The sequence below is a fragment of the Prenolepis imparis genome, unplaced genomic scaffold (assembly GCF_030444845.1).
Source record: "Prenolepis imparis isolate NDT839.2.m4 unplaced genomic scaffold, iyPreImpa1.0 SCAF_7, whole genome shotgun sequence".
NCBI lineage: Eukaryota > Metazoa > Arthropoda > Insecta > Hymenoptera > Formicidae > Prenolepis > Prenolepis imparis.
Window position 1 is genome coordinate 14,023,820 of NW_028141165.1, and position 17,390 is coordinate 14,041,209.

At 30.8% G+C, this 17,390-nt stretch overlaps 3 protein-coding genes across 5 annotated transcripts; 1 reads left to right on the forward strand and 2 right to left on the reverse strand.

Annotated features, from left to right (window-relative positions):
* Positions 1 to 855: 855 nt before the first annotated feature.
* On the reverse strand, positions 856 to 2,765 carry Gos28 (golgi SNAP receptor complex member Gos28). Of its 2 annotated transcripts, none has more exons than XM_083041658.1 (5): positions 2,540 to 2,765; positions 1,944 to 2,165; positions 1,676 to 1,857; positions 1,526 to 1,594; positions 856 to 1,392 (listed from the first exon to the last, which is right to left on the reverse strand). In XM_083041658.1, exons 2-5 carry the CDS (start codon positions 2,133 to 2,135, stop codon positions 1,155 to 1,157), a joined length of 681 nt encoding a protein of 226 aa, XP_082897784.1. In that variant the 5' UTR covers positions 2,136 to 2,165; positions 2,540 to 2,765; the 3' UTR covers positions 856 to 1,154. The 2 variants fall into 2 exon arrangements, with proteins under 2 accessions (XP_082897784.1, XP_082897783.1); XM_083041657.1 differs by having other exon boundaries at positions 857 to 1,392; positions 1,944 to 2,119; positions 2,540 to 2,763.
* A 1,074-nt stretch (positions 2,766 to 3,839) lies between these two features.
* Positions 3,840 to 15,224, forward strand: Shtd (anaphase promoting complex subunit 1). 2 transcript variants are annotated; one of them, XM_083041981.1, is made up of 22 exons: positions 3,840 to 4,197; positions 4,847 to 4,990; positions 5,227 to 5,544; positions 5,840 to 5,910; positions 6,042 to 6,151; positions 6,289 to 6,558; positions 6,800 to 7,193; positions 7,735 to 7,924; positions 8,006 to 8,408; positions 8,535 to 9,518; positions 9,613 to 9,863; positions 10,629 to 10,887; positions 11,162 to 11,674; positions 12,076 to 12,283; positions 12,419 to 12,739; positions 12,893 to 13,121; positions 13,198 to 13,403; positions 13,607 to 13,946; positions 14,062 to 14,245; positions 14,373 to 14,672; positions 14,748 to 14,879; positions 14,948 to 15,224. In XM_083041981.1, the coding sequence occupies exons 1-22, from the start codon at positions 4,174 to 4,176 to the stop codon at positions 15,034 to 15,036; spliced, it is 5,940 nt and encodes a 1,979-aa protein (XP_082898107.1). In that variant the 5' UTR covers positions 3,840 to 4,173; the 3' UTR covers positions 15,037 to 15,224. The 2 variants fall into 2 exon arrangements, with proteins under 2 accessions (XP_082898107.1, XP_082898108.1); XM_083041982.1 differs by having other exon boundaries at positions 4,847 to 4,966.
* Positions 15,225 to 15,375: 151 nt separating this feature from the next.
* LOC145938404 (rhomboid-related protein 4) lies at positions 15,376 to 17,062 on the reverse strand. The gene is made up of 2 exons (XM_083041983.1): positions 16,373 to 17,062; positions 15,376 to 16,172 (listed from the first exon to the last, which is right to left on the reverse strand). The coding sequence occupies exons 1-2, from the start codon at positions 16,493 to 16,495 to the stop codon at positions 15,558 to 15,560; spliced, it is 738 nt and encodes a 245-aa protein (XP_082898109.1). The 5' UTR covers positions 16,496 to 17,062; the 3' UTR covers positions 15,376 to 15,557.
* Between the last annotated feature and the right edge of the window lie 328 nt (positions 17,063 to 17,390).

Here is a 17,390-nt window from a genome sequence, read left to right on the forward strand (position 1 = left end):
ATACAAAAAAAAACGTAGAGTTAGATGTGATTCGAAGATGTTAATCACATCGTGTTCAATTCAGAACTCAGTTCAAAGATGCAATCATCTATATAGATGAAATTCGACAGCAAAACTTTACGATGTGATTATATGCTGATAAAGTTAAGTGCGAAATGTATATATTGAAAGTTGTAAAACTTTAGGACGTAGACGAAATGCTTTGTATTCGATACTTTTAACAATAATTATCTCGCTTGAGTTCCTATCTTTGCAGGCGCGACTTATAAATCTGGTATCTAGTACACGTGGAAACAGGCGTCGCGCTTTCTAGTGAATTATTCCTTTTGTAACGTGCTGTGCTTTTTTTTCATGAATGATAAGAACGAGTGTGCTGCGTGTATATATGCATATGTATAAATGTCTCTGTGTACGTAAAACCAATAATTCTTACTCGAAATAATACCCATCTTTCGCGTCTAAGAACTTTTTTTTTGTTAAATAACTATTCTGCGTTGTCAAATCAATCGATCAACAACATACGCAATTTCTCTTTTGTGAAAACATTGTTGAAATAACTATTCAATTCTTTTTTTTGTTATTTTTAGATGTGTTACACAATGCAGAAAAAGAATATTGGTTTATACAGATATGAAATACAATGATTTTACTGCAAATTGTGCAAGTCTATTGAAAATTGTCCTAGTTTTTCATTTAAAAAAAAAAAAGTTAATCAAAAAAATGTAAGTAAATCGTGATTTAATTGTGCATCTTCTTCCTATCTTAAAAAGGAATTGGTAAATCTATATAAGCTAAATCTATGTAATTAAAAAGTGCAATTAAGAACAAAGATTATATATTTTAACATTTATTAACTTAACATGTCAAACATAGATTGAAGTTCTACTTATATCGCATATTTCATTTTTCGCATTTCAGTATAAAAAAACTATACACTTTCTTTACACGCTGGTTTTTCGTGATATACAATTTTGCACACCCTATATATGTATAAGATTCCTAAGATTCCCCCATGTTCATTAAGTTCAATAATACCTCTTAAAGTATATGTATATTTCACTGAAATGATTGTTACACGTATGTATATTCCATTGAAATAATTATTACCTGGAGATAATGGAAGTTTTTTTTTTTTGTATCACTATGAATCTTGTCTAATGAAAGGCATACAGAAGCATCAAGAATGTGCAAACTCCGATGACGAGGCCAAGTATAACGGAATCTCTTCTCTTACGTAAATTTATCCTTTGCAGTAAATTATTCACCGCTGGAAAGCGATTGGAGATATCGTTGAATTTGGTTCGTATACGTTTGAACGCTTGTCTCTGAGACATCAGATGATCTCGCGTCTCCATAGCTATACTTATTTGATCGTTAATCAATCGATCGGAGCTAAAAAATATAATTTATATATATATGTAATATATACCGCAGAAAATGTTTAACACAAGCATATAAAACAATAACATATTAATAAAATATAAATCTTATTTAGCATCATTGATAAAGCAAGATTGAGACTTACTTATGAATATGTTGATTTTCTTTGAGGTACATTTCGCGTCGATTCAATCCACCCGCACTTTTATAATTGCTATATGAAATAGATACGAATGTGATTTAATTTTTATCGATGCAAAATCACACTCATAATATTATAACAATTTTTACTTACTCTATTTCTTTACGAACGCTGCCTAGTAGATCCTCGCGGTCTTTCCTAGCTATAAAATTATTTCTAATCTTGTTAAATTCCAGTTTATAATCTTTCAATATCTCCTTGTGACGCTGCATCGTATGCAACATAGCTGCTCCATTCGGTTGTAATTCGCTCATCCTCTCGTTTATAAAAAGTAACTATATCAATTGTACTCGATTAATAGAAATATGTTTACACTGTTTAAAGATACATAAAAAGGAGAGAAAGAAAGAAAAGAACCTACTTTGGAAAGCAGCGTCTCTATCTCCGATGCCATGTTCTCAAATACCTGTTCCTCATCCAAAAGAGGAATCTCATCCGCGTTAACATGTCTAGTACTTGTATTTATACCAAGCTTACTGAATGCCACTAACTTTGCATCAATCTCATTTTCCAGATGTCTTGCCTGCTTCCTGAGATCTACAACATCCGTCATTAGTCTCGCACACTAATTCTCTTGCAATTTCTATGTAAGGTATAAAAAAAATTCTTGTCTATTTAATCTGCTCTTTTTACATTCATTTATTTATATTCGATATTAACTTGAAGCTTTAATAAGTATATACTTTCATTTGAATTTTATTTAATATATATTTTTTTTACAAAGAAAGGAATAAAGACAAACATTATTACTGCACTACTGATGTAAATGAGATATGTGATGCAAGCGTATCAAAAATAAAGCAATATACGAAAACATGAGCGACAGCTGAGAAGGAAACGTCAAGGATACATTTGTCCTAAATTGGAAGTACATCTTTCGAGAGAATTTTCGTGCAATCTATTGTAATGTAAACAAAAAGTCGGGACTAATAGGAGTGTTCCTTATCAAGAGCGCACCTTCCCAGTCGATTGCGTCCTGCGAGTTGGCCATTTATCGCGATTCGCAAATGCACGCATAAAATATCACATAACACGCCTTCCTCTGTATATATATGCGCTCGTTATTACCGGGACAATTCCTCGTCAGCGACGAGCAGAAAACGCAATACACAAGTGACACAAGCAGTGACAAGCAGGAGTTCAACAAACTCCTCTTCTGGAAAAACGCACGATTTTCAGCGCCGTCTGAATTTATTCCCGAAAGCTGTAAACTAAGGAAGTACCACGTGATGAATACTTGCTGCTTTACCGACTGAAAAAGTGAGGTTAGATTCCATCATAAATCTATTTATTAGCTATACAGATTGTTTTTTACACCTGAAATTGGAACGCTTCGCGGTTTGTTAATATTCTATTCTTTCTCTAATTTCGTTTTAATTTCAGATAAAAAACAATCTGTATAGCCAATAAATAGATTTATGGTCACTTCTAACCTCACTTTCTACCGTACCGACAGAAAGTGAGGTTAGAAGTGACCATAAATCTATTTATTGGCTATACAGATTGTTTTTTATCTGAAATTGGAACGTTTCGCGGTTTATTAATATTAATACTTTAATTGTGTGAAAGAATTGATCAATCTGTATAGTCAATCAAAATATAAGAAGTTGCAACTAGTTGTATACTCTTTATATTTTGATTGACTATACAGATTGATCAATCCTTTCGCACAATTAAAGTATTAATATTAACAAACCGCGAAGCGTTTCAATTTCAGGTAAAAAACAATCTGTATAGCCAATAAATAGATTTATGGTCGAATCTAACCTCACTTTCCGTCGATAAGGTAGAACCACGTTTAGGATCCCCTTAAAGGGATGCTGACCCTTATCGACAGAGCAATATTTTTCTGCACCGTTTTCTTTTTATTGGTTGAATAGAATAATAAATGCTTTTCCACGATTAAAGTACATATAGAAACAAAGTCGGAACCTTTCAAATTTATGTAAAAAACAAAAAAAAGTTGTTTAACTAAAAATATTTTTTTTGTTTTATACATAAAATCGAGAGGTTCCAACTTTGTTTCTATATGTACTTTAATTGTGGAAAAATATTTATTATTCTATTCAACCAATAAAGAGAAAAGGGTGCAGAAAAATATTGTTCTGTCGGTAAGACAGGGTCAAGGTCAGCTCTCCTTAAAATCACGCACACGTGCTTTCTCTACAATTTTATAGAACTGTCAATAAATAAGAGCTATCCTTTGACTATAAAGAGGCTATCGCAATATATACATATATGTCGGTGGCTAGATTAAAAAAAAAACAGATTTATTTGTCAAAAGCCGATTTTTGATCGGAAAATTGTGTTTTTGCAACCATTGTATTTTCTGATGCAGCTACATATATATGTATACATTTGTGTATACATATATGTATATGTATGTGCAGGTGCAAAACATGTCACGTTAGGTTACGATGGGTTTATTGTTTAAAGATGTGTAGTTTTTGATGATATGTAAACAGTTTGTCTCTCGAGAACTTTTATCACAGTTTTTTTGTACAATTTGTATTGTCAAAACAGTCAGTGGTTATTGATTCTTCGCATATTCGTAAACATAGTCAGCAAATCTGGATGAAACCAGGGAGAAGATGATCGCCGCCTCAGAACCGGTGGTAAGAATTTTTCGCATTATTTTATTTATTTTTTAGCATTATTTTAAATTTTCTCAATACTAATCATATGATTGTATAATTAAGCAAATCTAGTCCTTAAATAATAAGTACAGGCGAAAGCATCTGTTTTAATGTAATATCACAGCATAATGTGAAGACATGTGATTGCTAAATTTTTCTTTTTCACTTAAAAAATTCGAATTTTTTTAATAATAATCACTAGAGGTATCCAAATATACAAGTAATTTTAAATATTACTTGGTCTCTTTAGAGGTGTTTAGGTATTTTCAAATTGAAGATTAGTACGACTTCTTTTTACATCTATTGTGTTTGAACACATTATTTTCTTTAGATTAATAATGATATCAATGTAAATTAGAATATTCCCGAATTATGTACCGATTTATGCTAAAATTTCTCTTCATTTGTTTGTATTCCCAAGTGTTGGTTTAAACAATAATTTAGAATAACTATCATAAATCTGATTTTATATCTAAATTTTATATTTAATATTATGATATAAATAATATTGTTTTATATAAATTATAACAAGAAAAAAGAGATTTAATTAAATTAATTTTAATAAAGTAATAATACATATACTTGGTATTTTATATATATAAATCATATATATGTATATATTTTTTAGGAATATACGCCAGGTGGCCGACAGATAATCTTAAGGCATCCTGGATCATTAATTAGTCAGCAGTTATCCAATAATCAAACACCTGGAAGAGAAAATATTCTACTAAAAAGATTTAGCGAAGTAAATATATCGGAAAAGTCTCCCGTAAGATTTTAGAATGCAATAAAGAAATGTGAATGAAGTTATAAGGAGATAAAAGAAACAGATTATAATTAGCAATGTTTCTAAACTACTTTATTACATATTTTTGAACATGGGAGTTGTATGCATAGTGATAGAATCAAATTTGAAAAAAAAATTATGTCTCCTAATAACTAATTATCTCATAATTTCTTCTTTTCCATCTATATTGAAATAATAAAAAAATTCTATTTTTTTAGAAAGAGACATGGTTGGTACGTTGTAATAAAACATGTGGAGAAGAAGAATTATATTACTCTGGTAAAGTTGCTGTTCACTGTAAGGGCAGTCAAAATACTCGAGTATTGGAAGCAACCTATACATGTGAAACAGATATTAAGCATGCGCTTTGGTGTACATTTTACACGAGTATTCCGGATCATTTAACTAAGGGCAAAGAATACGACGCTGAGGGTTCCATTCATAAATCTTTAGAGTGCATCAGTCTGCTTGATTCGTATACTCTTAAGGTTTTTACAGAAAGTGGCGAAGATTATGTTTCTTCCTTACAATTTCAGGTAAAAAAAGACTTTTTTGCAAAACTCGAAATAATCTGATGATATTGTATTTGTACTCGAAAACTCTCATATATACAAGTGTCAAAAAATTTTAATATTAAAATTCGACTAATGAAAATTAATAAACTTAAATAAACTTTATTGAAAATATAACTTTGAAAAAAACTATTGCTATTATATATATTTTCCGAAAATGGTAGTTTATTTATAAATGGTAGTTTATTACAATTAAATGGAATTATTAATAGAAGATAGTAATTTGTTACAATTGTAAATATATTAATTTACAACTTAGGTTTCCGCCGTATGGCCGACAAAATATGGAATTATACTTGAAAAATCTCAAGTGCCAGTTACAGATTCAAGGTATATATAATTTATTGACAATTGAATATAAAATCCCATTTATATTCTTACATTCTTATATTTTTACATTTTATTTTTAATTATTATAATATTGAAGTCTTAATTATAATGTTTTTATATTTTGTTTTCAGGTATTTATCATTTGAAAACAGCAGATTACCAACTCAAAATGATAATTTACCTATAGCCTTTTCATTAAAACATCCATTAGATGAGATTTGCCCTCTGCTTATTAGACATGGTAAATAATTTTTCTTAAAAATTAAATATGAAAAATAATAAATCATATAAAATATTTATACGATTTACATGAAAATAAATTAAAGCCAAATTAATTTTTAATACATTATATATGTACAATTGAATTAAATGTTTTAGGATCTTTGTCATACTTGAATGAATCAAGTCAGCAAATTATATTCACTAGTTCGGAACCATCCTTTGCAGTCATATACGATACAAAGTCCAATTTGCATTCAGTTTACAAGATTCGCAAAGCGTTAGCTGAAGAATGCCAAATGGTTTGTGGAAGTAACGACACGAGTTTACTAAATCATTCAATTAATATGTCACCGTTAAACGTTGGCAGCAATTTATCCATCAATAAAAGCTGTACCAACAAGGGACATCTAAGTCCCTTTCTTCTTGGTAAAAACATATTCATATGTAATTGCTAGCACATATATATATATTGCATGCATGCATGATGGAATGTTCCAAATTCAATTTTATCATAATGTATATTAATGTTTTATTAGATCATTATCATCTCTTTTTTTCTAATATTTTCTTTTTTTATAAATATACTTATGGTAAAGTTAAATAAAGGTAAAAGGTTGTTGAAAAGAAAGTTTTAATACGAATTGATATGTGAATAAATGTGTTGCAGGAATTCCAAATTTACAAATGAGCAATAATACTGGTATAGGCCTAGGACTATCTAATACTCCATTCGGATCGCGTACTACTTCTTATAGTACTACTTCTGGTGGACCATCACCTTCTCAGCAGCAACAACACTCGCGCTCGCAAAGCTCGATGGCTACCATTTCTCGTTGTCAATCGCCCACGCATTCGGCAGTTTTGTCTCCTCTGCTTGGAGCACCTACAAATTTAAATATCTATCACAATAGATTACATCAGACAACCTCGAGTCAAATGCATATCAATCCATTTGCTAGTTACAACAATATCCAATTGAAAGAGGCTGCAATTGCGAGCAAACCTTTATATCCTGAGGTTTGTCTTGAACACGTATGGACAGAAAATGTTGGTGTATCAAAGTAAGTAATGGATTTATTCACATTTAATTTAGCTTTTGCATTATATATTTTCAGTCGCACAGGCTTGAACAGAAATTCATTAATATTTGATAAGTAAAAGAGAAAAATAAATTTGACAAATTTACTATAAAGAATATAAACTGTTTTAAATTTTAATTAGATTTTATTTATTTATTTATGTGTGATATTTATTCACTTATTATTTGCAAAGATCTTTTATTTGTATCCAAATCAATCAAAGTTTACATAATAGGTAAACTTGTAATATGATTTCTTTTAAGATCAACAATAACAAATAATAACATATTTATTTATTTATATATTATATTTACAGTATATATTTACAGCAGAATAATTCGAAAGAAAACTCAAACTTGAATCTATAAATTTACATTTACTTGAACTTTTCCATATAGTTATAAGCTTAGAAATTTTGCGACTGTATGTTTATTAATTTTTTCTCATTTATTTTTTAAAGAAATATTGATTTTTTACATTTGCAAATGTCGAACGACAAACATATATTTGTAATTTATTTCAGAGATATTATTTATGGCCGTGCATCGAAAGTTTTCTTAACATCGGATCTTGTTGGACAGAGTTATTTGGGCTATTTGGTTCCAAATCGTTTGCAACTGTTTCTAGTGAGATTAGAAAAGACTAATAAACAACAACAAATTATTTTCGGAATGGTGACAAGCATTGCAGCCAAGGATGCTATTAATTTACCAGTTAGTACATATTGGACTCTTTTTATATTCATATAACTTGAAACTTAATATTAAATATAATTACAATTTTTTTTTTTCCAGAATTTGAACATGATAGCAATTGTAGATTTGTCAAATGGTATAGCATTATACACTGGAGTTACGTATGTGGGCAAATTACATATATCTAGTATACTATCGAATATCATGGGCAACAATTACTTTTTACCAAATAATTCTAAACTTGCATCTCCATTTCCGAAACGAAGTTCCTTGATTTATCAAAACTGTGCACCCTTGCACGAAATTAAATTTGAAGAAAGTATGCATTTACTAAGTCCCGTAGGTGGTAATTGCGCTCGTCCTCCGATACTCTTGGAAAATTCGTTGTTGGATACAAATTTTCTTGCATTGAAAGACTCTGTAGGCAACGAGATTACCGTGGAATGCGGAAAAAAACAATACTTTCGTATAACATTACCCGTATCCAGCACATCTCCTTTAGGTAAGTAAATGCACGTTATTGCAAAAAAAATATATTATTAATATATTAAAATAAAATATATTAAAACAATTAATATATTTTATAAAGTTTACACACAAAATAATGTTATAAATATATCTTTTACAGTTACTAAATGTTTACATACACTACGAAGTGTACTTCAAAAAGATTTAGCAATGCAATTATTGGTTAAATGGTACGGGGCTAGAAATGCCCCTGGTCCACAAGATTTCTCACCGGCGCAAGAGTGGGATCTCTTTCTCGTGGTTCTGTTCACATTATTGGGATACGATGTGGAGAAGCTACATTTAATACAAAATAACGAGAAAGATCAATGTGCAGAACGTAATAGTCCTATGGTGTTACCCAAAAAACAAAAAACCAACAATTGCGGATCTATGGATGATTGGCTGTACTTGTTGGAGTCAGATGAACATAAAAATTCCCGAGCTTATATTTCGAATGTGCTGAAAAGTCAAAAAATATCCAGCTTCCCTTGCACGACTCCCAAAAGTGCTACAGAATTGAATGGCATCGGCAAAATAAATGTACAAGCCGTTTTATATCCGCATCTTCCGCTCGTTTTATTTTCTCTTCACCTCTTGTACGAGGAATTGAAATTAAACAGCGTTATATCGGAAAGTTTACCATTGCTCGGACAATTACTGTATCAATTGAGCATAGATTTGAAATTCGAGATGTACGTTCACCATTATTTTCTTGATTCTCCATCGTTATATTATTTAAAAACCGTAGAGTCTCAGATCGGTGACTCGGATCTACAGAAAATAACAATTCCACATTATATGTCTCGAAAACCGCCGAATATATTTGAAACAATAGATAACATGCTGGATAGAATGGAGATAATTGCATTTCCATATTTAAGTCACGTTAATCCAAGAACGAGAAATATAATATATTTAACTGCACTTGTGGCGAATGAAAATCGCGTTGATGTAATAGAAATGGAAAAGTATATCAAATTAATTGTACCTGCTGGAAGTCGCATCGATGTTCAAGAAAGCGGAAGCAAGTCTGACAAAGAGACGTTGAAAAAAGTAGAAAGGCCTACAACAGATAGAATCATATTATTGTATCACGAGATAGGTAAGATCACTCGCTCTCTTTGCAACTCAGAAATTATATTTCCTTTCTTAAATATTTTTTTCTTTCTCCAAAATTTAAAATAAACTAATTCTAGGCATGACGAAAGAGGATCTCGAAATATTGCCACCTGCGATAGCTCTGATTATAAAAGATGTTATGCATAGATGTCGAGAATGTCCACCTTCAAATTGGCCTATGCATGCGTATGAGCTCGTAGAGCGACAAGATTTAGCCGCATTAGATAAACATTTAAAGCCATCTTCGAAAGTACAATATATTGATGGCGAAACAAAAGATTATGGGATAAAGGATGAACAAGATGATGGCATGGAATTTGATGATACGGTATATATTTTTACACTTTCTTACGTTATATGTTTCCTCTTGTATATAATATTTTACAAAATTATTTGTCAGAGATGTGTAAAATGGGTGTCCAACCCAGTTAAAATAGAAAATGGAAAATAGGCATTTTTTAAATGGTTTTAAAATAAAAATGTTTTTCAAATATTTACATATATATATTTAAATTCTTATTTCTTTATTAAATTTGTCTAAACTTTCTTTATAAGCATTCTTTATAAACTTTCTTTTATAAACTTTTTAAACTTTTATAAACTTTATTATTTTAATATAAACAAAAAAACAAAAAATACAAATATATTTACATATGGAATTACAAAAAATGTTTATTATTGTTTACAGATATTTATTTAGTGACTTTTTAAATAACGTTTTGATTGTTATACATATGTACATATTATTGATATCTTGATTAATTTTTAATTTGCAAGAAAAATGCATTAGAAATAAAAAATGATAATAAAAACGATTTAAATGTAAATGTAAAATAATTTTTGAAAACATGTATTTTAAATGCAAAATACAAAATAGGCATTTTATATTTTTATTTTAAATGCATCTATTTCAGATAATGCACATCCCTGATATTTGTATAATTTTTTTATGATATCTAGTTTCGATCAATATGTCATTCTTTCTTTTTATACAGAATATTTCTCATACATAGCTAGCATTTTTATAATTTATTTTATTTATATATTACAACTCTTATTATAACTACAACTCTTTTCTTCTATCCATTTTTAGATATTAAAATTACGATTTAGTAAGGATCACAGAGTCGCTGAAGTGCGAAGATTACTCAATTCCTCAAAACCAGTAAAGATTGCGATAGTTCAAAGATCGAACGTAAGCGATCATGAATTTATAGAGGAGCAGGAGAGGCATCTTCATACATTATGCACAAGAACAATGGCATTGCCTGTAGCTAGAGGCATGTTTACATTGAGAACTTCTACACCGATGATAACAGAACAATTACCCATTCCACAGCTGTGTTTAACAGGTATATTTATATCGTGCTGTAAAACTTTACATTTATACATATGCTGTTATTTATTTTTTCTCTTTAGAGTATAAATATATATTTATTTTATAAAAACTAAACGAATTTATAGAATATTTTATAGAATATTTTTATAGAATAAATTTTATATAAATTAAAACGAATGGACGTGTTAGAAATTATCAAGTATGAAAAGAAGGTTCTTTTATAATTGTATAATAAAATTAAGCTATTTCACTAATAAAACACTAACCGATTGTTTTATTCTCATCAGGCAAGGCACCTCCCCGTGGAACTACCGTCGAATTAACTCACATAGACGTTGTCCCGAACATGAATATGTGGCCCTTATTTCATAACGGCGTAGCCGCAGGCTTATGTGTTCATCCGGATGCCGCGAGCATCGATTCGACATGGATAGTGTATAATAGACAGCAACTGGGTACGTGTACTCAACGCGGGACAGAACACTCGGGATTTTTAATGGCTCTCGGTTTAAATGGACATCTGAAAAATTTGGCTCCTTTAAGTACATACGAATATTTAGCCGATTGTCATGATGTTATCAGCGTTGGACTCCTGTTGGGTCTGTCAGCGACGCATCGCGGTACCATGAATGTATCTATGACTAAGTTATTATCGTTGCACGTGGAAACGCTTTTGCCACCGACGAGTATCGAATTAAATGTACAACAGAACGTCCAAATAGCGGCTTTAATGGGCGTTGGTCTTGTATATCAAGGAACTGCTCACAGACACATTTCACATGCTTTGTTATCTGAAATCGGTAATTATAATATATATCACATATTCTGATAGACATAATTTTACAAAACTCAATATTTGCATCAATATCCAATTCTTCTTTAACAAGATGCAAAGTGTGCTGAGAAAATTAAGACAGTTTTATCCTCATTTTTGTATTTTAAAGGTGATAAAACATTCAAAGAGATATATGTAATATAGATTAAAAAATTCAAAACTATGCAAACATAATATTGACAGTAAAATAACGTTTGCTCTTTTAATTATTCTTCTTTTGTAAAGAAAAATATATTACATATTCAAACAAAATCCAATTAAGAAAAAAAATGTACAGTTAAATCTCTAAAATTAATTAGTTTTTCTTATTCTAGCACATTGCAAAATATGTATAACATATGTTAATGAAAAAAATTATCTTTGTAGGTAGACCTCCAGGGCCTGAAATGAAGAACTGTGTAAACCGTGAATCATATTCCCTGACAGCAGGACTGGCATTAGGCCTGGTCATACTTGGTTCTGGTGGTGGAGCAGATGTGCCTGCAAGCATACCCGATACTTTGCACTATTACATGGTCGGTGGACACACGAGACCTTTCTCCGGAGCACAAAAAGATAAATACAAGTCCCCTAGGTATAATGAAGTTTATATAGCATCTCTCTTCTTCTCGATTCTCCTCTAATTCATTTAAGAAATGAATATGTAACATTTACGAATATTCGTTATCACAAGTTCAAATTTTTAAGAATTCATACTTTTTTGTTTTAGTTATCAAATACGGGAAGGTGACTCGATAAATATCGATGTAACAAGCCCTGGAGCAACAATAGCTTTAGGATTAATGTACTTTAATACTGGAAATCGTGCGGTGGCCGAGTGGATGCAACCTCCCGATACGCAGTATTTATTAGAATTTGTAAGGCCAGACTTTTTGCTGCTACGAGTACTCGCCAAGTCGCTAATTTTGTGGAAGGATATCGAACCAACGAAATCGTGGATTTCTAGTCATGTGCCTAATATCGTTTATAAATACAGATTGCAAAAACCTACGCCCGAAGTTATGCAGAATGTGGATTTGGAAACTATCAAGTGAGTATCTTAATCTTACATTTCTTAAAGCTTCTTTGTAATTTTTTTGTATCTTTATTATTTGTATATTATTAATATTATTAATATTAATAGTATACCATTTATTAATAAATATTTAATAATAAATTATTAATAATATAAATAATATTACAGTCAGGCTTACTGCAACATTATAGCTGGTGCTTGCATGGCATTGGGATTGAGATACGCAGGCACTGCTAATATAAATGCTTTCAAGACTTTGTATTATTACGCTCAGATGTTTATGGCACTGTCGCATAAAACTATAGCCGAATTGGCTGGCAAATCAACTGTCGAAACGTGTCTAAATGTTGTTCTGCTTTCTACCGCAGCGGTAATGGCAGGCACCGGTGACTTGAATGTAAGTTTGAATATTCATAACAATTATATAGTTATGACAGAATTTATTTAATATAAATTCTATAAAATATATCTAGATTATGAGAATATGCAGACACGTACGGACTCGTATAGGACCTGCCAGCGGCGTTGTCACCTATGGTTCTCATTTGGCAACACATATGGCCCTTGGTCTTCTTTTCCTGGGTGGTGGAAAATACACTCTTTCCAATAGTCCAAATGCAGTGGCAGCTCTTATAATTTCGCTTTTTCCAAAATTCCCAACTCACAGCAATGACAATAGGTTTGTATTCTATTGACACCAATTATTATAATTCGATGCCCTGATATCCTCAAAAAATATTCAACTATATTGTTTTTTTAGAACAAAGCAATTTTGTTTTAAAGAAAAGAGAATAATAGAAATAAATAATTTAAATTATGTTTTCTTAGATTATAAACTTACTGTAGCATTTGTGATATTTAAACAATTTATTATTTTGACAGGTATCATTTACAAGCGTTGCGTCACTTGTATGTATTAGCAGCTGAACCACGTATTATTTTACCTAGAGACATAGATACTGGCAAGTATTGCTATGCGACGATACATTTAACATTCGAGAATGATAGGGAAGCCGAAGGACAAGAGATAAGTCTGCAAGCACCCTGTTTATTACCGCAATTATGTAGTTTAAAAAGAATTGAATTGAAAGATACGAGATATTGGACAATTACATTTGAGAAGCACCACAATTGGCAACAATTAAAAAATATGCTGGAAAGACAAGATATTTTAAGTATCAAGCAAAGAGCTGGTTGTTTATCGTACATGGAAGATCCTCATGTAAGATATTATTACTTTAATATCTTATATATTTTTCTCTCATTTATTTTCGTTGATAAACATTATAAATATCAATAAATAATAAATTATATTAATTCTTCTCATTTTATTATAGGGATTTAGAAGCTTAGTGGCCCAAACTCTAACGACGGAAAATGCAATCTCATGGGCTGCTCGGCCAGAATACGTTACATCGTTTACAAATGATAAGACTGTACTGAATATAATAAAATATTTCTTACAATCGTCTAAAAGGGAAACCATTCCTTCCGAAAACATCAAGTATTTGTTACAAAATGGTACGAGATTCAATTATATTCTTAATACGAGTCTCAATAATCGACCAGTAAACGTGTCAATTATATATTTCATGCAGTGTGTTTTGCATAATGACATTTTTATCGTACTTGTATTTTAAATTGACAGATGCTCAATGGAAAGTGCCAGAATCCGAACAACATTTTCTGCACATATTTGCCATAATTGTATACGAATGCATTACAAAAGACAAAGTAAGTCTTATACCATTATGGTTACGTCTAATTCAAAGTGTGAAAATTATCGAGGAACAACCAAATAGCTTTTCAATATGGCAAATAAGGCTTCTGTCGACACAACTATCGAGAAGAATTAACTCTGTAGATGATGCAAATCTATTACTCAGTTTGGAAAGTATGCTAGCGATTAAACAGAAAACGGCGCGTATTATTGATAAATGGGAACATGGTAGTTATTAACATATTACATTATAATTTCTAATGATTTTGTTATATTCCACTAATTTTTTTCTACTTTCCACAGACATGAAATCTTTAGTTAAACAATATCTTACATCTAACGGAATGGTACAGGCTGACACTATATCTCTAGCTAAAATGTGCACTTATTTTATATTCTATGGTATACCATATCCAGTCGATGAGAAAGCAATTTGTAAGTCTGCCTATTTACTGTATTTGTATTTCATAAAAATATTTTTATTTTTCATGTTTATTTTTTAGCAAATTGGATATTGACGGCGCAACGCTCCTCTGGTATATCAAATGTCACACTATACAAATTGTATAAACTTTTACAACCAAGTAAGTAAGTTTTTGTAAGTAAAATCTGTGCATTGTAATGTATCATCAAATCATCTCATATTAAAAAAAAAAATCTTATTACTATTCTTTTTTTGTCTTTTCATCTTTTACTTATTGTTTTTGCAAATTGAAAATGCTACTGCATATTAAAATATCTTATTTTATAAAATCATATATCTTATTATGACAAGAATATTCATATAATAAATTTTTAAAACTTTATTTTATTAAATATTCATCAAAAATTCGTATAAATTATAAAAGGATTAAGAATTATAAGGAAAAAATTTAGAAAAAAATCTTTATTTTTTGATATTTATTATGTACATTTGATTTGGGTTTTGTATGTTTCGTAAACTTGGTTTAACATACAACTAACATGAAAAATTTATTTCTTATTAATTTTACATATGTTTAAGAAAATAAACATACATAAAAATATATATTAAAATTATCAAAAATAATAATTTTCATTTATAATTATTTACAATTATCACATGTATTTATTAATAATTTAAATATCAAGTACTTATAAAATGTGTCGTTTTCTATAAAATTCTTCTTCATGTATAATGGGTGTACCAGTTATCATATGTACCAAATTATCAATTATTTCTCCGACAAATGTGTAAGAATATAAACATCCGACCAAGATACCACCCAAATGTCCCACAAAGGATGAATTTGGAACTAACAGATGTATTAATATCAACTCAACCCACACAGATAGTTTACTTGGTACTATAAATCCACTGACATTATGCAATCGATCACGTTCTTCACACAATACAATTACTTTTAATGCAAATAATGTTGCGGAAAAGCCAATAGCACAAGTTGTGAAGTATCCATAATCTCCTGTTAGCTGCATCAGCATATATCCTAAAGATACATACATAATGCTACATCCGGTGGAAATTATAACAAGCAAAAGTACAAAGTTTGTTGTTCCATAGATGGGTTCTAAGTACGATCCTTTTAGAATGAAAGAAAACATATTATAATACAGATGCATATCGGATCCATGTTCAAAATTCGAGAGGAAAAACGATCGCCAGTCTTTGTATTTGATTATTTTTACAGCCGATATACACACATCCTCGGCATCCCATGGCACTCGTATCAATCCAGTGTACAACAAAGTCTGAAAAATAAATATTCAAGTATCAAATTTAATGATCGAAATAAGAACAAAATATATATATATATAAATATGAAGAAAATAATGTTTTCCACAAATTTATATTTGAGACAGAAAGATGTATCGTTTAATTGATGTTGCGCACAAATATTGTTGCGATAACTTGCCAATTAAAAATCGCAGTAACTTGTAGTAAAAATTACCTGTACAATAACTCCAATCAGAGTAGCAGGTGGTATTTTATCGAGTCCGAAATTTAGAATCTGCATACATAGCAAAAATATTCCATACTGTAGGCCTTGTTGCCGTCTTTGACCAGGCCTCATTATAAATGTAGAATACGATACAATATTATTCGATGATAAATTTAAGTACGTAATATGTATTGATCACTTGATGATTTTTCCAATGAACGCATATAAATATTCAATTAAGATATCACAGGACGTTTCACGAAGGAAGAATTTGGAACTGACAGATTGCTAACAAGTTTACTCGATGCTATAAATCCACTGACATTGTGTAATTCGATGTAATCTGTCGTGTTCATTTCACAGCGCAACACGTAATGCAATGTTGCTTGAAACAAGTAAATGGTATTGTGAATAAACATAAATATTCATATGTGCGTATCGGTCTGTAAATAGATATTTTAATTTTTAATTTTGCTGAAGACGCAAAAGTGTGAAAAATTAAATTCACTCGGCACCGTAAAAAATAAATAGTAAATGCAACAAAACTTCTTTGCTCCACTTTAGCAATTTGACAACAAAACACTTTTAAATAGAATGTATATATGTATATCATATGTAAGAATATGTATGTATAATATATAATAATGTAAAGTAGAAGGGATGAAACACATGCCAATTTCAGGGGCGAGCCGCGAGCGGCGGCGAGTGGTGGGGAGAGATGCGTGGTGGGGGCTGGGAGGTGCGCGCGCCGTTTCGTCACGTGACCGCGTCACGTGGTTAGGTGTGCCCCCCACCCCCACCTCTGCGCAGCCGCCAAACCACGTGACGCGGTCACGTGACGAAACGGAGTGCGCAGCCCCCACCACGCCACTCTCCCCACCACCCACCGCCGCTCGCGGCTCACCTCTGAAATTGGCATCACTGATGAAACGTCTGATTGGCTATGCCATGTTATTGCTTTCTAAACGAGAAGAAAATTTGATCGACCAATCATTGATGAAAGTGACAGAGATTTCTTTACTCTGAT